Source organism: Oncorhynchus gorbuscha, linkage group LG22 (genome assembly GCF_021184085.1).
Source record: "Oncorhynchus gorbuscha isolate QuinsamMale2020 ecotype Even-year linkage group LG22, OgorEven_v1.0, whole genome shotgun sequence".
NCBI classification, from domain to species: Eukaryota; Metazoa; Chordata; class Actinopteri; order Salmoniformes; family Salmonidae; genus Oncorhynchus; species Oncorhynchus gorbuscha.
The window spans coordinates 51,395,497-51,414,894 of NC_060194.1; the positions used below are offsets into that span (position 1 = coordinate 51,395,497).

The following is a 19,398-nucleotide window of genomic DNA, read 5'->3' on the forward strand; positions in this document are numbered from 1 at the left end:
ATCTCTATGTATCTCATCTACAACTATCTCATCTCTATTTATCTCACCTACAACTATCTCATCTCTATGTATCTCATCTACAACTATCTCACCTACAACTATCTCATCTCTATGTATCTCATCTACAACTATCTCATCTACAACTATCTCATCTCTATGTATCTCATCTCTATGCATCTCATCTACAACTATCTCATCTCAATGTATCTCATCTACAACTATCTCATCTCAATGTATCTCATCTACAACTATCTCATCTCTATGTATCTCATCTACAACTATCTCATCTCAATGTATCTCATCTACAACTATCTCATCTCTATGTATCTCATCTACATCTATCTCATCTCAATGTATCTCATCTCTATGTATCTCATCTACAACTATCTCATCTCTATGTATCTCATCTCTATGTATCTCATCTACAACTATCTCATCTACAACTATCTCATCTCAATGTATCTCATCTACAACTATCTCATCTCTATGTATCTCATCTACAACTATCTCATCTACAACTATCTCATCTCAATGTATCTCATCTCTATGTATCTCATCTACAACTATCTCATCTACAACTATCTCATCTACAACTATCTCATCTCTATGTATCTCATCTCTATGTATCTCATCTACAACTATCTCATCTCTATGTATCTCATCTACAACTATCTCATCTCAATGTATCTCATCTCAATGTATCTCATCTACAACTATCTCATCTACAACTATCTCATCTCTATGTATCTCATCTCTATGTATCTCATCTACAACTATCTCATCTCAATGTATCTCATCTACAACTATCTCATCTACAACTATCTCATCTACAACTATCTCATCTCTATGTATCTCATCTCAATGTATCTCATCTACAACTATCTCATCTCAATGTATCTCATCTCAATGTATCTCATCTACAACTATCTCATCTACAACTATCTCATCTCTATGTATCTCATCTCAATGTATCTCATCTACAACTATCTCATCTCAATGTATCTCATCTCAATGTATCTCATCTACAACTATCTCATCTACAACTATCTCATCTCAATGTATCTCATCTACAACTATCTCATCTACAACTATCTCATCTCAATGTATCTCATCTACAACTATCTCATCTGCAACTATCTCATCTCAATGTATCTCATCTACAACTATCTCATCTCTATGTAACTCATCTACAACTATCTCATCTACAACTATCTCATCTCAATATATCTCATCTACAACTATCTCATCTCTATGTATCTCATCTCAATGTATCTCATCTACAACTATCTCATCTCAATATATCTCATCTACAACTATCTCATCTCTATGTATCTCATCTCAATGTATCTCATCTACAACTATCTCATCTCTATGTATCTCATCTACAACTATCTCATCTCTATGTATCTCATCTACAACTATCTCACTATGTATCTCATCTACAACTATCTCATCTCAATGTATCTCATCTACAACTATCTCATCTACAACTATCTCATCTCAATGTATCTCACCTACAACTATCTCATCTCTATGTATCTCACCTACAACTATCTCATCTCTATGTATCTCATCTACAACTATCTCATCTACAACTATCTCATCTACAACTATCTCATCTACAACTATCTCATCTCTATGTATCTCATCTCTATGTATCTCATCTACAACTATCTCATCTCTATTTATCTCACCTACAACTATCTCATCTCTATGTATCTCATCTACAACTATCTCATCTACAACTATCTCATCTCTATGTATCTCATCTCTATGCATCTCATCTACAACTATCTCATCTCAATGTATCTCATCTACAACTATCTCATCTCAATGTATCTCATCTACAACTATCTCATCTCTATGTATCTCATCTACAACTATCTCATCTCAATGTATCTCATCTACAACTATCTCATCTCTATGTATCTCATCTACATCTATCTCATCTCAATGTATCTCATCTCTATGTATCTCATCTACAACTATCTCATCTCTATGTATCTCATCTCTATGTATCTCATCTACAACTATCTCATCTACAACTATCTCATCTCAATGTATCTCATCTACAACTATCTCATCTCTATGTATCTCATCTACAACTATCTCATCTACAACTATCTCATCTCAATGTATCTCATCTCTATGTATCTCATCTACAACTATCTCATCTACAACTATCTCATCTACAACTATCTCATCTCTATGTATCTCATCTCTATGTATCTCATCTACAACTATCTCATCTCTATGTATCTCATCTACAACTATCTCATCTCAATGTATCTCATCTCAATGTATCTCATCTACAACTATCTCATCTACAACTATCTCATCTACAACTATCTCATCTCTATGTATCTCATCTCTATGTATCTCATCTACAACTATCTCATCTCAATGTATCTCATCTACAACTATCTCATCTACAACTATCTCATCTACAACTATCTCATCTCTATGTATCTCATCTCAATGTATCTCATCTACAACTATCTCATCTCAATGTATCTCATCTCAATGTATCTCATCTACAACTATCTCATCTACAACTATCTCATCTCAATGTATCTCATCTACAACTATCTCATCTACAACTATCTCATCTCAATGTATCTCATCTACAACTATCTCATCTGCAACTATCTCATCTCAATGTATCTCATCTACAACTATCTCATCTCTATGTAACTCATCTACAACTATCTCATCTACAACTATCTCATCTCAATATATCTCATCTACAACTATCTCATCTCTATGTATCTCATCTCAATGTATCTCATCTACAACTATCTCATCTCAATATATCTCATCTACAACTATCTCATCTCTATGTATCTCATCTCAATGTATCTCATCTACAACTATCTCATCTCTATGTATCTCATCTACAACTATCTCATCTCTATGTATCTCATCTACAACTATCTCATTTCTATGTATCTCATCTACAACTATCTCATCTCAATGTATCTCATCTACAACTATCTCACAACTATCTCATCTACAACTATCTCATCTACAATGTATCTCATCTCATCTCAATGTATCTCATCTACAACTATCATCTCAATTATCTCATCTCAATGTATCTCATCTACAACAACTATGTATCTCATCTCAATGTATCTCATCTACAACTATCTCATCTACAACTATCTCATCTCTATGTATCTCATCTCAATGTATCTCATCTACAACTATCTCATCTCAATGTATCTCATCTACAACTATCTCATCTACAACTATCTCATCTCAATGTATCTCATCTACAACTATCTATCTCATCTCTATGTATCTCATCTCAACTATCTCATCTACATGTATCTATCTCTCATCTACAACTATCTCATCTCATGTATCTACAACTATCTCATCTCTATGTATCTCATCTACAACTATCTCATCTACAACTCATCTCTCATCTCTATCTCATCATCTACAACTATCTATCTCATCTACAACTATCTCATCTCTATGTATCTCACAACTACAACTATCTCATCTCATCTCTATGTATCTCATCTACAACTATCTCATCTCTATGTATCTCATCTACAACATCTCATCAACTATCTCATCTACAACTATCTCATCTCAACTATCTCATCTCTATGTATCTCATCTACAACTATCTCATCTCTATGTATCTCATCTACAACTATCTACAACTATCTCTCAATGTATCTCATCTACAACTATCTCATCTCTATGTATCTCATCTACAACTATCTCATCTACAACTATCTCATCTCTATGTATCTCATCTACAACTATCTCATCTCTATGTATCATCTCTATGTATCATCTACAACTATCTCATCTCAATGTATTCTATGTATCTCATCTACAATGTATCTATCTCATCTATCAATCTCTATCTCATCTACAACTATCTCATCTACAACTATCTCATCTCTATGTATCTCATCTCAATGTATCTCATCTACAACTATCTCATCTCTATGTATCTCATCTACAACTATCTCATCTCAATGTATCTCATCTACAACTATCTCATCTACATGTACATCTACAACTATCTCATCTATGTATCTCATCTCAATGTATCTCATCTACAACTATCTCATCTCTACAATGTATCTCATCTACAACTATCTCATCTCTATGTATCTCATCTCAACTATCTCATCTACAACTATCTCATCTCAACTATCTCATCTACAACTATCTCATCTACAACTATCTCATCTCAACTATCTCATCTATCAACTATCTCATCTCTATGTATCTCATCTACAACTATCTCATCTCAATGTATCTCATCTCAATGTATCTCATCTCTATGTATCTCATCTACAACAACTATGTATCTCATCTACAACTATCTCATCTATCTCAACTATCTCATCTACAACTATCTCATCTATCTCATCTCTATGTATCTCATCTCTATGTATCTCATCTACAACTATCTCATCTACAACTATCTCATCTACAACTATCTCATCTACAACTATCTCATCTCATCTCATCTCTATGTATCTCATCTCAATGTATCTCATCTACAACTATCTCATCTCAATGTATCTCATCTACAACTATCTCATCTCTATGTATCTCATCTACAACTATCTCATCTACAACTATCTCATCTCAATGTATCTCATCTACAACTATCTCATCTACAACTATCTCATCTCAATGTATCTCATCTACAACTATCTCATCTCATGTATCTCATCTCAATGTATCTCATCTCATCTCACAATATATCTCATCTCTATCTCTATGTATCTCATCTACAATCTCTATCTCTCATCTCAATGTATCTCATCTACAACTATGTATCTCATCTACAACTCATTTCTATGTATCTCATCTACAACTATCTCATCTACAATGTATCTCATCTCAATGTATCTCATCTACAACTATCTCATCTCTATGTATCTCATCTCTATCATCTCATCTCTATGTATCTCACTATCTACAACTATCTCAATGTATCTCATCTCACTAACTAATCTCTATCTCATCTACAACTATCTCATCTCTATCTCACAACTATCTCATCTCAATGTATCTCATCTCAACTATCTCATCTACAACTATCTCATCTCTATGTATCTCATCTACAACTATCTCATCTCAATGTATCTCATCTACAACTATCTCATCTCAACTATCTCATCTACAACTATCTCATCTACAACTATCTCATCTCTCAATGTATCTCATCTCAATGTATCTCATCTACAACTATCTCATCTCACAACTATCTCATCTACAACTATCTCATCTCAATGTATCTCATCTCTATGTATCTCATCTCAATGTATCTCATCTACAACTATCTCTATGTATCTCATCTACAACTATCTCATCTACAACTATCTCATCTACAACTATCTCATCTACAACTATCTCATCTCAATGTATCTCATCTACAACTATCTCATCTCAATGTATCTCATCTCATCAACTATCTCATCTACAACTATCTATCTCATCTCAATGTATCTCATCTACAACTATCTCATCTCTATGTATCTCATCTCATCTCAATGTATCTATCTCATCTCTAACTATCTCATCTACAACTATCTCATCTCTATGTATCTCATCTACAACTATCTCATCTCAATGTATCTCATCTACAACTATCTCATCTCAATGTATCTCATCTACAACTATCTCATCTCAATGTATCTCATCTACAACTATCTCATCTCAATGTATCTCATCTATCTCATCTCAACTATCTCATCTATCAACTATCTCATCTATCTCAACTATCTCATCTACAATCTATCTCATCTCATCTACAATGTATCTATCTCTATGTATCTACAACTATCTCATCTCTATGTATCTCATCTACAACTATCTCATCTCTATGTATCTCATCTACAACTATCTCAATGTATCTCAATGTATCTCATCTACAACTATCTCATCCTATGTATCTCATCTACAAACTAACTATCTCATCTCAACTATCTCATCTCATCTACAACTATCTCATCTCAATGTATCTCATCTCATCTACAACTATCTCATCTCAATGTATCTCATCTACAACTATCTCATCTCTCAATGTATCTCATCTACAACTATCTCATCTCTATGTATCTCATCTACAACTATCTCATCTCTATGTATCTCATCTATCATCTCTCAATGTATCTCATCTCAATGTATCTCATCTCTATGTATCTCATCTACAACTATCTCATCTCAATGTATCTCATCTACAACTATCTCATCTCAATGTATCTCATCTCAATCTCATCTCATCTACAACTATCTCATCTCATCTACAACTATCTCATCTCAATGTATCTACAACTATCTCATCTCAATGTATCTCATCTACAACTATCTCATCTCAATGTAATCTATCTCATCTCAATGTATCTCATCTACAACTATCTCATCTCAATGTATCTCATCTACAACTATCTCATCTCTATGTATCTCATCTCTATCTCATCTACAACTATCTCATCTCAATGTATCTCATCTACAACTATCTCATCTCTATGTATCTCATCTACAACTATCTCATCTCTCATCTATCATCTATCTCATCTCTATGTATCTCATCTACAAACTATCTCATCTCTATGTATCTCATCTACAACTATCTCATCTCAATGTATCTCATCTACAACTATCTCATGTATCAATTCTACAACTATCTCATCTACAACTATCTCATCTCAATGTATCTCATCTACATCTCTATGTATCTATCTAATCTCATCTATGTATCTCATCTACAACTATCTCATCTACAACTATCTCATCTATGTATCTCATCTCTATGTATCTATCTCAATGTATCTCATCTCTATGTATCTCTATCTCAATGTATCTCATCTCTATGTATCTCATCTACAACTATCTCATCTCAATGTATCTATCTGTATCTCATCTACAACTATCTCATCTACAACTATCTCATATCTATGTATCTCATCTACTATGTATCTCATCTACAACTATCTCACTATCTCATCTCAATGTATCTCATCTACAACTATCTCATCTACAACTAACTATCTCATCTACAACTATCTCATCTCAATGTATCTATTCTACAACTATCTCATCTCAATGTATCTCATCTACAACTATCTCATCTCAATGTGTGGAGGGTTTGTGGTGAGGGTTTTACCAGTCTAGTTTTTATAGTGGAGGGTTAGAATTGGTGGTGAGGGTTTGACCAGTCTAGTTTTTATAGCGGAGAGTTAGGATTAGTGGTGAGGGTTTAACCAGTCTAGTTTTTATAGTGGAGGGTAAGGGTTAGTGGTGAGGGTTTAACCAGTCTAGTTTTTATAGTGGAGGGTTAGTGGTGAGAGTTTAACCAAGTCTAGTTTTTATAGTGGAGGGTTAGTGGTGAGGGTTTAACCAGTCTAGTTTTTATAGTGGAGGGTTAGGATTAGTGGTGAGGGTTTGACCAGTCTAGTTTTTATAGTGGAGGGTTAGTGGTGTGAGTTTAACCAAGTCTAGTTTTTATAGTGGAGGGTTAGTGGTGAGGGTTTAACCAGTCTAGTTTTTATAGTGGAGGGTAAGGATTAGTGGTGAGGGTTTAACCAGTCTAGTTTTTACAGTGGAGGGTTTGTGGTGAGGGTTTTACCAGTCTAGTTTTTATAGTGGAGGGTTAGGATTAGTGGTGAGGGTTTAACCAGTCTAGTTTTTATAGTGGAGGGTTAGAATTAGTGGTGAGGGTTTAACCAGTCTAGTTTTTATAGTGGAGGGTTTGTGTGAGGGTTTAACCAGTCTAGTTTTTATAGTGGAGGGTTAGCATTAGTGGTGAGGGTTTGACCAGTCTAGTTTTTATAGTGGAGGGTTTGTGGAGGGTTTTACCAGTCTAGTTGTTATAGTGGAGGGTTTGTGGTGAGGGTTTTACCAGTCTAGTTTTTATAGCGGAGGGTTAGGATTAGTGGTGAGGGTTTAACCAGTCTAGTTTTTATAGTGGAGGGTAAGGGTTAGTGGTGAGGGTTTAACCAGTCTAGTTTTTATAGTGGAGGGTTAGTGGTGAGGGTTTTACCAGTCTAGTTTTTATAGCAGAGAGTTAGTGGTGAGGGTTTAACCAGTCTAGTTTTTATAGTGGAGGGTTTGTGGTGAGGGATTTACCAGTCTAGTTTTTATAGTGGAGGGTTAGGATTAGTGGTGAGGGTTTAACCAGTCTAGTTTTTATAGTGGAGGGTTAGAATTAGTGGTGAGGGTTTAACCAGTCTAGTTTTTATAGTGGAGGGTTAGTGGTGAGGGTTTAACCAGTCTAGTTTTTATAGTGGAGGGTAAGGATTAGTGGTGAGGGTTTAACCAGTCTAGTTGTTATAGTGGAGGGTAAGGGTTAGTGGTGAGGGTTTAAACAGTCTAGTTTTTATAGTGGAGGGTAAGGGTTAGTGGTGAGGGTTTTACCAGTCTAGTTTTTATTGTGGAGGGTAAGGGTTAGTGGTGAGGGTTTTACCAGTCTAGTTTTTATAGTGGAGGGTTAGTGGTGAGGGTTTAACCAGTCTAGTTTTTATAGTGGAGGGTAAGGATTAGTGGTGAGGGTTTAACCAGTCTAGTTTTTATAGTGGAGGGTTATAATTAGTGGTGAGGGTTTAACCAGTCTAGTTTTTATAGTGGAGGGTAAGGGTTAGTGGTGAGGGTTTTACCAGTCTAGTTGTTATAGTGGAGGGTTAGTGGTGAGGGTTTAACCAGTCTAGTTTTTATAGTGGAGGGTAAGGATTAGTGGTGAGGGTTTAACCAGTCTAGTTTTTATAGTGGAGGGTAAGGATTAGTGGTGAGGGTTTAACCAGTCTAGTTGTTATAGTGGAGGGTTTGTGGTGAGGGTTTAACCAGTCTAGTTGTTATAGTGGAGGGTTTGTGGTGAGGGTTTTACCAGTCTAGTTTTTATAGCGGAGGGTTAGGATTAGTGGTGAGGGTTTAACCAGTCTAGTTTTTATAGCAGGGGGTTAGAATTAGTGGTGAGGGTTTAACCAGTCTAGTTGTTATAGTGGAGGGTTAGTGGTGAGGGTTTTACCAGTCTAGTTTTTATAGCGGAGGGTTAGGATTAGTGGTGAGGGTTTAACCAGTCTAGTTTTTATAGTGGAGGGTAAGGGTTAGTGGTGAGGGTTTAACCAGTCTAGTTTTTATAGTGGAGGGTAAGGATTAGTGGTGAGGGTTTAACCAGTCTAGTTTTTATAGTGGAGGGTAAGGGTTAGTGGTGAGGGTTTAACCAGTCTAGTTTTTATAGTGGAGGGTTTGTGGTGAGGGTTTTACCAGTCTAGTTTTTATAGTGGAGGGTTAGGATTAGTGGTGAGGGTTTAACCAGTCTAGTTTTTATAGTGGAGGGTTAGAATTAGTGGTGAGGGTTTAACCAGTCTAGTTTTTATAGTGGAGGGTAAGGGTTAGTGGTGAGAGTTTAACCAGTCTAGTTTTTATAGCAGAGAGTTAGTGGTGAGGGTTTAACCAGTCTAGTTTTTATAGTGGAGGGTTATAATTAGTGGTGAGGGTTTAACCAGTCTAGTTTTTATAGTGGAGGGTTAGAATTAGTGGTGAGGGTTTAACCAGTCTAGTTTTTATAGTGGAGGGTTAGTGGTGAGGGTTTAACCAGTCTAGTTTATATAGTGGAGGGTTAGTGGTGAGGGTTTAACCAGTAGAGTTTTTATAGTGGAGGGTTTGAATTAGTGGTGAGAGTTTAACCAGTCTAGTTTTTATAGTGGAGGGTAAGGGTTAGTGGTGAGGGTTTAACCAGTCTAGTTTTTATAGTGGAGGGTTAGTGGTGAGGATTTAAACAGTCTAGTTTTTATAATGGAGGGTAAGGGTTGGTGGTGAGGGTTTAACCAGTCTAGTTTTTATAGTGGAGGGTTTGTGGTGAGGGCTTTACCAGTCTAGTTTTTATAGTGGAGGGTTAGGATTAGTGGTGAGTGCTTAACCAGTCTAGTTTTTATAGTGGAGGGTAAGGGTTAGTGGTGAGGGTTTTACCAGTCTAGTTTTTATAGTGGTGGGTAAGGGTTAGTGGTGAGGGTTTAACCAGTCTAGTTTTTATAGTGGAGGGTTAGTGGTGAGGGTTTAACCAGTCTAGTTGTTATAGTGGAGGGTTAGTGGTGAGGGGTTAACCAGTCTAGTTGTTATAGTGGAGGGTAAGGGTTAGTGGTGAGGGTTTAACCAGTCTAGTTGTTATAGTGGAGGGTTAGTGGTGAGGGTTCAACCAGTCTAGTTGTTATAGTGGAGGGTAAGGGTTAGTGGTGAGGGTTTAACCAGTCTAGTTTTTATAGTGGAGGGTAAGGGTTAGTGGTGAGGGTTTAACCAGTCTAGTTTTTATAGTGGAGGGTTAGTGGTGAGGATTTAAACAGTCTAGTTTTTATAGTGGAGGGTAAGGGTTAGTGGTGAGGGTTTAACCAGTCTAGTTTTTATAGTGGAGGGTTTGTGGTGAGGGCTTTACCAGTCTAGTTTTTATAGTGGAGGGTTAGGATTAGTGGTGAGTGCTTAACCAGTCTAGTTTTTATAGTGGAGGGTAAGGGTTAGTGGTGAGGGTTTTACCAGTCTAGTTTTTATAGTGGTGGGTAAGGGTTAGTGGTGAGGGTTTAACCAGTCTAGTTTTTATAGTGGAGGGTTAGTGGTGAGGGTTTAACCAGTCTAGTTGTTATAGTGGAGGGTTAGTGGTGAGGGTTTAACCAGTCTAGTTTTTATAGTGGAGGGCAAGGGTTAGTGGTGAGGGTTTAACCAGTCTAGTTGTTATAGTGGAGGGTTAGTGGTGAGGGGTTAACCAGTCTAGTTGTTATAGTGGAGGGTAAGGGTTAGTGGTGAGGGTTTAACCAGTCTAGTTGTTATAGTGGAGGGTTAGTGGTGAGGGTTCAACCAGTCTAGTTGTTATAGTGGAGGGTAAGGGTTAGTGGTGAGGGTTTAACCAGTCTAGTTTTTATAGTGGAGGGTAAGGGTTAGTGGTGAGGGTTTAACCAGTCTAGTTTTTATAGTGGAGGGTTAGTGGTGAGGATTTAAACAGTCTAGTTTTTATAATGGAGGGTAAGGGTTAGTGGTGAGGGTTTAACCAGTCTAGTTTTTATAGTGGAGGGTTTGTGGTGAGGGTTTTACCAGTCTAGTTTTTATAGTGGAGGGTTAGGATTAGTGGTGAGTGCTTAACCAGTCTAGTTTTTATAGTGGAGGGTAAGGGTTAGTGGTGAGGGTTTTACCAGTCTAGTTTTTATAGTGGTGGGTAAGGGTTAGTGGTGAGGTTTAACCAGTCTAGTTTTTATAGTGGAGGGTTAGTGGTGAGGGTTTAACCAGTCTAGTTGTTATAGTGGAGGGTTAGTGGTGAGGGTTTAACCAGTCTAGTTTTTATAGTGGAGGGCAAGGGTTAGTGGTGAGGGTTTAACCAGTCTAGTTTTATTGGAGGGTTAGTGGTGAGGGGAGTCTAGTTGTTATAGTGGAGGGTAAGGGTTAGTGGTGAGGGTTTAACCAGTCTAGTTGTTATAGTGGAGGGTTAGTGGTGAGGGTTCAACCAGTCTAGTTGTTATAGTGGAGGGTAAGGGTTAGTGGTGAGGGTTTAACCAGTCTAGTTTTTATAGTGGAGGGTAAGGGTTAGTGGTGAGGGTTTAACCAGTCTAGTTTTTATAGTGGAGGGTTAGTGGTGAGGATTTAAACAGTCTAGTTTTTATAATGGAGGGTAAGGGTTAGTGGTGAGGGTTTAACCAGTCTAGTTTTTATAGTGGAGGGTTTGTGGTGAGGGCTTTACCAGTCTAGTTTTTATAGTGGAGGGTTAGGATTAGTGGTGAGTGCTTAACCAGTCTAGTTTTTATAGTGGAGGGTAAGGGTTAGTGGTGAGGGTTTTACCAGTCTAGTTTTTATAGTGGTGGGTAAGGGTTAGTGGTGAGGGTTTAACCAGTCTAGTTTTTATAGTGGAGGGTTAGTGGTGAGGGTTTAACCAGTCTAGTTGTTATAGTGGAGGGTTAGTGGTGAGGGTTTAACCAGTCTAGTTTTTATAGTGGAGGGCAAGGGTTAGTGGTGAGGGTTTAACCAGTCTAGTTTTTATAGTGGAGGGTAAGGGTTAGTGGTGAGGGTTTAACCAGTCTAGTTGTTATAGTGGAGGGTTAGGGTTAGTGGTGAGGGTTTTACCAGTCTAGTTTTTATAGTGGAGGGTTAGTGGTGAGGGTTTAACCAATCTAGTTGTTATAGTGGAGGGTAAGGGTTAGTGGTGAGGGTTTAACCAGTCTAGTTGTTATAGTGGAGGGTTAGTGGTGAGGGTTTAACCAGTCTAGTTGTTATAGTGGAGGGTTAGTGGTGAGGGTTTAACCAGTCTAGTTGTTATAGTGGAGGGTTAGTGGTGTGGGTTTTACCAGTCTAGTTGTTATAGTGGAGGGTTAGTGGTGAGGGTTTAACCAGTCTAGTTTTTATAGTGGAGGGTAAGGGTTAGTGGTGAGGGTTTTACCAGTCTAGTTTTTATAGTGGAGGGTTAGTGGTGAGGGTTTAACCAGTCTAGTTGTTATAGTGGAGGGTTAGTGGTGAGGGTTTAACCAGTCTAGTTGTTATAGTGGAGGGTTAGTGGTGAGGGTTTAACCAGTCTAGTTGTTATAGTGGAGGGTTAGTGGTGAGGGTTTTACCAGTCTAGTTGTTATAGTGGAGGGTTAGGGTTAGTGGTGAGGGTTTAACCAGTCTAGTTGTTATAGTGGAGGGTTAGTGGTGTGGGTTTTACCAGTCTAGTTGTTATAGTGGAGGGTTAGTGGTGAGGGTTTAACCAGTCTAGTTTTTATAGTGGAGGGTAAGGGTTAGTGGTGAGGGTTTTACCAGTCTAGTTGTTATAGTGGAGGGTTAGTGGTGAGGGTTTAACCAGTCTAGTTGTTATAGTGGAGGGTTAGTGGTGAGGGTTTTACCAGTCTAGTTGTTATAGTGGAGGGTTAGGGTTAGTGGTGAGGGTTTAACCAGTCTAGTTGTTATAGTGGAGGGTTAGTGCTGAGGGTTTAACCAGTCTAGCTGTTATAGTGGAGGGTTAGGGTTAGTGGTGAGGGTTTAACCAGTCTAGCTGTTATAGTGGAGGGTTAGTGGTGTGGGTTTTACCAGTCTAGTTGTTATAGTGGAGGGTTAGTGGTGAGGGTTAACCAGTCTAGTTGTTATAGTGGAGGGTTAGTGGTGAGGGTTTAACCAGTCTAGTTGTTATAGTGGAGGGTTAGTGGTGAGGGTTTAACCAGTCTAGTTGTTATAGTGGAGGGTTAGTGGTGAGGGTTTAACCAGTCTAGTTGTTATAGTGGAGGGTTAGTGGTGTGGGTTTAACCAGTCTAGCTGTTATAGTGGAGGGTTAGTGGTGAGGGTTTAACCAGTCTAGTTGTTATAGTGGAGGGTTAGTGGTGAGGGTTTAACCAGTCTAGTTGTTATAGTGGAGGGTTAGTGGTGTGGGTTTTACCAGTCTAGTTGTTATAGTGGAGGGTTAGTGGTGAGGGTTTAACCAGTCTAGTTGTTATAGTGGAGGGTTAGGGTTAGTGGTTGGTTGTAAAGTTGTGTTTATGCAAATGGCTGTAAATCTACCAGGATATCCTGTGGCGTGTTATTTCTAATCTACCGTATTTCAATGACCTTGCTGCTGGGTCTTCTACTGCACTTCCCATTCTCATTGCTGATGACACCCATTAGATTTTATCACACAATCATTTTCATTCACTAATTAATGAAACCAACTCGGGCATGGCCACATTTTCTGAATGTTTACAGATAAACAAATGCTCTTTACATTTTTATTTAAGTTTAAAGTTTAAGTTTATTTCATTCTCTAGTAATAAGAAATATTGTTGTAAAAACAAAAAGACAATCTCATTTGGTGGGACTGAAATGGAACAGGCCACACCCACTAGAATCCTCTGAGTTTTAATTGATGAAAAGTTATCCTGGAAAGGTCATAATCAATTTGTCTGTAGGTGATTAAATCTGTTGGTATCATCAGACAGATTAGTGCTTCCATAACTCTATACTAGAGATTAATTTACCCATATCTCGTTCACTGTAATATTGTTTGGGCCAGAATATATGCCTCCTACCTACACAAAATACTCATCATACAAAATACATTTGGAATGCTTAATAAAGGTCAAATAAAAAATAGCCACCTCCTCTTGTTACCTGGCTCCGTCTGCACCTTTGTTTAAGAAACTCAATATCTTGTCTATTAATAAACATTAATGTACGCCAACTATGCACTTTCATCAATACTCATACCTCCCAGTTAGTTTACCTAAACCCTCCAATGGATTCTACCAGGTCCCAGTTTACCTAAACCCTTCAATGGATTCTACCAGGTCCCAGACAGTTTACCTAAACCCTTCAATGGATTCTACCAGGTCCCAGTTTACCTAAACCCTTTAATGGATTCTACCAGGTCCCAGACAGTGTACCTAAACCCTTCAATGGATTCTACCAGGTCCCAGACAGTTTACCTAAACCCTTCAATGGATTCTACCAGGTCCCAGACAGTTTACCTACACCCTTCAATGGATTCTACCAGGTCCCAGTTTACCTAAACCCTATAATGGATTCTCCCAGGTCCCAGACAGTTTACCTAAACCCTTCAATGGATTCTACCAGGCCCAGTTTACCTAAACCCTATAATGGATTCTCCCAGGTCCCAGACAGTTTACCTAAACCCTTCAATGGATTCTACCAGGCCCAGTTTACCTAAACCCTTCAAAGGATTCTACCAGGTCCCAGACTGTTTACCTAAACCCTTCAATGGATTCTACCAGGTCCCAGTTTACCTAAACCCTTCAATGGATTCTACCAGGTCCCAGTTTACCTAAACCCTTCAATGGATTCTACCAGGTCCCAGTTTACCTAAACCCTTCAATGGATTCTACCAGGTCCCAGTTTACCTAAACCCTTCAATGGATTCTACCAGGTCCCAGTTTACCTAAACCCTTCAATGGATTCTACCAGGTCCCAGTTTACCTAAACCCTTCAATGGATTCTACCAGGTCCCAGACAGTTTACCTAAACCCTTCAATGGATTCTACCAGGTCCCAGACTGTTTACCTAAACCCTTCAAAGGATTCTACCAGGTCCCAGACTGTTTACCTAAACCCTTCAAAGGATTCTACCAGGTCCCAGACAGTTTACCTAAACTCTTCAATGGATTCTACCAGGTCCCAGACTGTTTACCTAAACCCTTCAATGGATTCTACCAGGTCCCAGACTGTTTACCTAAACCCTTCAAAGGATTCTACCAGGTCCCAGACAGTTTACCTACACCCTTCAATGGATTCTACCAGGTCCCAGTTTACCTACACCCTTCAATGGATTCTACCAGGTCCCAGTTTACCTAAACCCTTTAATGGATTCTCCCAGGTCCCAGACAGTTTACCTAAACCCTTTAATGGATTCTACCAGGTCCCAGTTTACCTAAACCCTTCAATGGATTCTACCAGGTCCCAGTTTACCTAAACTCTTCAATGGATTCTACCAGGTCCCAGTTTACCTAAACCCTTCAATGGATTCTACCAGGTCCCAGTTAGTTTACCTAAACCCTTCAAAGGATTCTACCAGGTCCCAGACAGTTTACCTAAACCCTTCAATGGATTCTACCAGGTCCCAGTTTACCTAAACCCTTCAATGGATTCTACCAGGTCCCAGTTTACCTAAACCCTTCAATGGATTCTTCCAGGTCCCCGTTTACCTAAACCCTTCAATGGATTCTACCAGGTCCCAGTTTACCTAAACCCTTCAATGGATTCTACCAGGTCCCAGACAGTTTACCTAAACCCTTCAATGGATTCTACCAGGTCCCAGTTTACCTAAACCCTTCAATGGATTCTACCAGGTCCCAGACTGTTTACCTAAACCCTTCAAAGGATTCTACCAGGTCCCAGACAGTTTACCTAAACCCTTCAATGGATTCTTCCAGGTCCCCGTTTACCTAAACCCTTCAATGGATTCTTCCAGGTCCCCGTTTACCTAAACCCTTCAATGGATTCTTCCAGGTCCCCGTTTACCTAAACCCTTCAATGGATTCTTCCAGGTCCCCGTTTACCTAAACCCTTCAATGGATTCTACCAGGTCCCAGTTTACCTAAACCCTTCAATGGATTCTACCAGGTCCCAGACAGTTTACCTAAACCCTTCAATGGATTCTACCAGGTCCCAGTTTACCTAAACCCTTCAATGGATTCTACCAGGTCCCAGACTGTTTACCTAAACCCTTCAAAGGATTCTACCAGGTCCCAGACAGTTTACCTAAACCCTTCAATGGATTCTTCCAGGTCCCCGTTTACCTAAACCCTTCAATGGATTCTTCCAGGTTAATTCTGAAGACACTGTAATAACCTTCACCCTCTCCACTGCCACACCTCACATATTCAATTCTCTATCAGATACAGAGGTACCACTCTTATCTTCACATTGCCAAAACATCATCATCCCTCAATAACTTCAAGAGAACACTGGAGGTCAGCCTGATGAACCAAACTACTCAGTAATCTCCATGGAGACTGGAGGTCAGCCTGATGAACCAAACTACTCAGTAATCTCCTCCATGAAGACTGGAGGTCATCCTGATGAACCAAACTACTCAGTCATCTCCTCCATGAAGACTGGGGATCAGCCTGATGAACCAAACTACTCAGTAATCTCCTCCATGAAGACTGGAGGTCATCCTGATGAACCAAACTACTCAGTAATCTCCTCCATGAAGACTGGAGGTCAGCCTGGTGAACCAAACTACTCAATAATCTCCTCCATGAAGACTGGAGGTCAGCCTGATGAACCAAACTACTCAGTAATCTCCTCCATGAAGACTGGAGGTCAGCCTGATGAACCATGAAGACTGGAGGTCAGCCTGATGAACCAAACTACTCAGTAATCTCCATGGAGACTGGAGGTCAGCCTGATGAACCAAACTACTCAGTAATCTCCTCCATGAAGACTGGAGGTCAGCCTGATGAACCAAACTACTCAGTAATCTCCTCCATGAAGACTGGGGATCAGCCTGATGAACCAAACTACTCAGTAATCTCCTCCATGAAGACTGGAGGTCAGCCTGATGAACCATGAAGACTGGGGGTCAGCCTGATGAACCAAACTACTCAGTAATCTCCTCCATGAAGACTGGGGGTCACCCTGATGAACCAAACTACTCAGTAATCTCCTCCATGAAGACTGGGGGTCAGCCTGATGAACCAAACTACTCAGTAATCTCCTCCATGAAGACTGGAGGTCAGCCTGATGAACCAAACTACTCAGTAATCTCCATGAAGACTGGAGGTCAGCCTGATGAACCCAACTACTCAGTAATCTCCTCCATGAAGACTGGAGGTCAGCCTGATGAACCAAACTACTCAGTAATCTCCATGGAGACTGGAGGTCAGCCTGATGAACCAAACTACGCAGTAATCTCCTCCATGAAGACTGGAGGTCAGCCTGATGAACCATGAAGACTGGGGATCAGCCTGATGAACTAAACTACTCAGTAATCTCCATGGAGACAGGAGGTCAGCCTGATGAACCATGAAGACCGGAGGTCAGCCTGATGAACCAAACTACTCAGTAATCTCCTCCATGAAGACTGAAGGTCAGCCTGATGAACCAAACCACTCAGTAATCACCTCCATGAAGACTGGAGGTCAGCCTGATGAACCATGAAGACTGGAGGTCAGCCTGATGAACCAAACTACTCAGTAATCTCCATGGAGACTGGAGGTCAGCCTGATGAACCAAACTACTCAGTAATCTCCATGAAGACTGGAGGTCAGCCTGATGAACTAAACTACTCAGTAATCTCCATGGAGACTGGAGGTCAGCCTGATGAACCATGAAGACTGGAGGTCAGCCTGATGAACCAAAATACTCTGTAGAAAGCTGTCCTCAAGGCAAATGGTGGTTACTTTAAAGAATATAAAATATATTTTGATGTGTTTAACACTACTTTGGTTACTTCATGATTCCATATTTGTTGTGCCATGGTTTTGATGTCTTCAATATTATTCTTCAATGTAGAAAATAGTTTTAAAAAGAAAAACCCTGGAATGAGTATGTGTGTCCAAGCTTTTGACTGGTACTGTACATTAGTGGTGTGTTTTTCATATCAGCCCTTTTGGGCTTCCAACCTCTTTACCTGTTTTTATCTGTTTTGTCTTTCACTTATTTTCTTTGGTGTGAATAAATAAATCATAAATAAATCAATCAACAACAACAAAAATACTGACTGGTTTTCTGATCCACTTATTTTTTGAAGGTACTGTGTCTGTGACCAACAGAACAGAATACCACCATGTCGACAGAGACATTATCGGTCGACATTTCTAACATTTTACCAAAACTTCCTGTTTCCATCCCAGCTGTCGTGATTTTTTAGATGTTTTACAAGGTATGACTTTTTCCACATAAAACCTGTTGATGGTAACGTGGTTAGTGATGTGATATAACTTTTCTCTGTGTGTGCTGTTGTTGCTAGGCGCCACCCATGTGACCGGTCCCTGACGTGGAACTCCGGAGCGCTGCACTACTCTGATGAGATCATCTTAGTGCGCCAGCTGAGTGACATCGCCACCGAGCGCCAGGCGCTCATCAGTGACATCAAGGGCATCAGCTACATCGGCAAGGGAACACACACTGACTGTGCCATCAAGAGAGGCATCGCTGAGCTACTCATAGGGTAATACACACATACACGTCATTAGAAAGGCTCATCAGGATGTCTCCCTCATTACACTCTGACCACACCCCTTAACTGTCCCCTGGTCCTGCCCATTAATCACAATTCCCCTCCCTTTCCTCATCTGAATACCAGTCTAATGGTTTCTCTATAATACCTGTCTTAATGGTTTCTCTATAGTACCTGTCTAGTGGTTTCTCTATAGTACCTGTCTAGTGGTTTCTCTATAGTACCTGTCTAGTGGTTTCTCTATAGTACCTGTCTAGTGGTTTCTCTATAGTACCTGTCTAGTGGTTTCTCTATAGTACCTGTCTAGTGGTTTCTCTATAGTACCTGTCTAGTGGTTTCTCTATAATACCTGTCTAGTGGTTTCTCTATAGTACCTGTCTAGTGGTTTCTCTATAGTACCTGTCTAGTGGTTTCTCTATAGTACCTGTCTAGTGGTTTCTCTATAGTACCTGTCTAGTGGTTTCTCTATAATACCTGTCTAGTGGTTTCTCTATAGTACCTGTCTAGTGGTTTCTCTATAGTACCTGTCTAGTGGTTTCTCTATAATACCAGTCTAGTGATTTCTCTATAGTACCTGTCTAGTGGTTTCTCTATAATACCTGTCTAGTGGTTTCTCTATAGTACCTGTCTAGTGGTTTCTCTATAGTACCAGTCTAGTGGTTTCTCTATAGTACCTGTCTAGTGGTTTCTCTATAGTACCAGTCTAGTGGTTTCTCTATAATACCAGTCTAGTGGTTTCTCTATAGTACCTGTCTAGTGGTTTCTCTATAGTACCAGTCTAGTGGTTTCTCTATAGTA

The 19,398-nt window shown here is 39.3% G+C and overlaps 1 protein-coding gene across 2 annotated transcripts in view; it reads left to right on the forward strand.

Annotated features, from left to right (window-relative positions):
• The window catches only part of LOC124009351 (collagen alpha-1(VI) chain-like), a 122,463-nt gene that overhangs the window by 23,745 nt on the left and 79,320 nt on the right, over positions 1 to 19,398 (forward strand). For both annotated transcript variants that reach the window (XM_046321059.1, XM_046321060.1), the window contains one exon: positions 18,391 to 18,591. In XM_046321059.1, coding sequence (XP_046177015.1) covers positions 18,391 to 18,591 — 201 coding nt within the window. The remainder of the gene's footprint in view (positions 1 to 18,390; positions 18,592 to 19,398) is intronic.